This window comes from Elephantulus edwardii, unplaced genomic scaffold (genome assembly GCF_000299155.1).
Source record: "Elephantulus edwardii isolate Elephantulus edwardi_28Jun2011 unplaced genomic scaffold, EleEdw1.0 scaffold00417, whole genome shotgun sequence".
NCBI classification, from domain to species: domain Eukaryota; kingdom Metazoa; phylum Chordata; class Mammalia; order Macroscelidea; family Macroscelididae; genus Elephantulus; species Elephantulus edwardii.
In genome coordinates, this window is record NW_006400167.1 from 839,478 (window position 1) to 842,395 (window position 2,918).

The 2,918-nt window shown below is 36.3% G+C and overlaps 1 protein-coding gene across 1 annotated transcript in view; it reads right to left on the reverse strand.

Moving 5' to 3' along the window:
• Nucleotides 1–400: 400 nt before the first annotated feature.
• Nucleotides 401–2,918, reverse strand: part of ACSS1 (acyl-CoA synthetase short-chain family member 1) — a 193,018-nt gene continuing 190,500 nt past the window's right edge. Inside the window, exon 14 of the mRNA XM_006902470.1 lies at nucleotides 401–571. Coding sequence (XP_006902532.1) covers nucleotides 401–571 — 171 coding nt within the window. The remainder of the gene's footprint in view (nucleotides 572–2,918) is intronic.

The following is a 2,918-nucleotide window of genomic DNA, read 5'->3' on the forward strand; positions in this document are numbered from 1 at the left end:
ATTCTCTTTGTAATGAAAAATATTTGATAAAACATTGTTTCTACTTCCAAGTCATCTAGGAAGGCATGTTTTACCAAGTTTCTCACCTTCCCATAATACCCTGAGAGAACATAGAGTAGGGATGAATATAACTTCCAAAAAAAGGAAGCAAAATTTTCACACAGAATGAGTGCCACCCATATATGATTGTACCTTTTATGGGTTACAATTCTGGATTTTCCAGCAGAAAGAAGAAAAATTTTGACCTGGATTGATATCACACTAGCAACAGTAGAGGTTAAAGGACTGCTCCTGGGACATCTAGGAAAAAGGCAACTTCAGAGCTTCATTCTGAGATAGAAAGGTATGAGCTTGGACACTTGGTGTTAGTTAAAAGACTCACAGGTTGAGTTATATCCTTCTAACATTTTGGTTGTTTATACTTCTCGTAGGCATTCAGTATCTCCGTGATGACACTGGGGTCCTCCAGTGTGGTGGTATCGCCCAGGTCCTGAGAGCTGCTGGTGACTATCTTCCGCAGAAGCCGCCTCATGACTTTTCCAGACCGTGTTTTGGGGAGACGTTTCACAACCTGGCAAGAAATAAATGAACCATTAATGTTTGGAAGCTATAAGATTAGCACTGAATACTGACTGATTGATGAGAATACCTCTTTCGTGAAAAATTATAATGGCCAATGAATTTGTCCAGCCTTTTCCTCTTACAATCTACACCTAAAGCAGACATAACCTTCAAGGCAGGATGAACAACTCTTAGGATGTCGATCAAGTCTGAGTTCACAGAAGTTCTCAACATCCAGAGTTTCCTCACTGTTGATACTTCTGATTATTGTGTCAAAGAAAATTTTCCTATAGCAGCACATCCATACTAAAGGAATGACATCTCATCTTCACCCTTGGTCTGGAACGTAACTCCTCTTGTGTCACATTAGAGATGAGAACTACTTTAAGAGGAAACATTTATCTTAGTGTTCAAACATTTAATTTTTACTATTTTTCAAACAACAACAGTCATTCATTGTCTATGATGATACATACAAAGCTATACATGAGATCTTTACTAATAAGGCTGTGTTTATAAATAACTTGGTGCATTTAATTCAGAGTATCCTTGATTCTGGTCAGCAAGCCAATAGTAAGAACATTTAAAATGCCTAGTTACTGAAACAATGAAGACAAGTAGCTCCACATCTGAAGTGAAGCTGGTACTTCTGCCTCAGATTATTATGACAAAGCTATTAGTAGAGGGGGGGTTGCTAATAAAAGAGAGAACAAAAAGTATAGAAAAAATCAACAGGTGACCCATTTGTCCCCCAAAAGAGACTCAAACACAAATACCTTCAATGGGTTGTGACTATACTTCTCGTGCTGGCACAAAAAAAGGTATGGGGAAAGAAACTGTTCAGAGGACACAGACAGGCTGAATAATTCTAACACCATCTACATACTTCTTAAATGAAAACTTTATGAACACTAAAAGAATGAGGTAGAGCCCAGATGGGAAGTTAGTTGAAATAAGGGGGGGAAAATGCACACCCATGTTTATTGTTGCGTTGTTCACAATAGCAAAGAGATGGACACAACCCAAGTGCCCATAAACAAATGAATGGATAGAGAAGCTGTGCTATATTCAGACAACACAATACTGAAAAAACAAGGAACTAATACAATATTATACAAAATGGGTGACTCTGGAGGACATTATGCTGGGTGAATAACAGTCACAAAAGAACAAATACTGCATAATGCTATTGTTATAAAATAGGACTGACATGAGGGTTGGGGGGAAACTAAGAAAAGGGGATAAATAATGAACACTGCATTTAAATAGATGAAGAAAAGGATTGTCTAACCAAATTACACGATTAGGTATTTTCACGACAACAGTACAGAATAAGAGGTGCATAGCAAAGTGGACTAGGGGTGGGGAGAGATAGGAAATTGTACAATAGTAAAAGAATCTTCTAAAGAGAAAAGCAAACTGGGGGGGGGTAGGGAGGAAAATGTGCAACAATTAATGAATGTAAATCAAAGTTTTCTGTAAACTCATTATAATGGTAATAAAATAATAATAAAAATATGAGATAAAACAATAACAAACATGGTTTAAAAATTGGAACACAGAACATAACTTGAATGTTGGAAAACTGGAAATGGAATGGTTAAAAATGAAATGGAACATATGAACATCGACTGGCCATTAGTGAGATGAGGTAGACCAGCTTTTGCCACTTTGAATCAGATAATCATATGGATTGTTATGTAGAGAATGAAAAACAGAGGAAGAATGGTGTTACATTCACAGTCAGAAAGTCAATTTCAAGTTCTATCCTTATAAAATGCTGTGAGTGATAATATCCATACACATACAGAAAAGACCAGTTAACACAACTATTATTCAAATTTATGCTCCTACATCTAGAGTCAAAGGAGGAATTGAGAATATTTACCAAATATTGCAATCTGAAATTGACTGAACATGCAATGAAGTACATTAATGACAATTGGTGATAGGAATGCAAAAGTGGGAAACAACGAACAGATAGTTGGAAAATATGGACTTGGTGACAGAAATGAGGTTAGAGATAGAATGATTGAATTTTGTGTTTACAATGATTTATTCATTGCAAATATTTTTTTTAAAAAAAGATACAAATGATTTTACACATGGATCCCAACTGCTGGTCTGCATAGGAATGAGATTGACTACATTTGTGGAAAAAATGTTGGAAAAGCTCAATATTGCCAGTCAAAACAAAGCCAAGATTACAGAAAAGCTAGGAACAACACTAGAAGTCCTAATCCACAATATAAACAGTCTTCCCAGTATCCTGGAAAACCTACAACCAGGAGAAGATAACGTAGATGAATGGGATCTCCTAAGACTCAAATCCCTATGCACATCCAAAAACTTCTCCA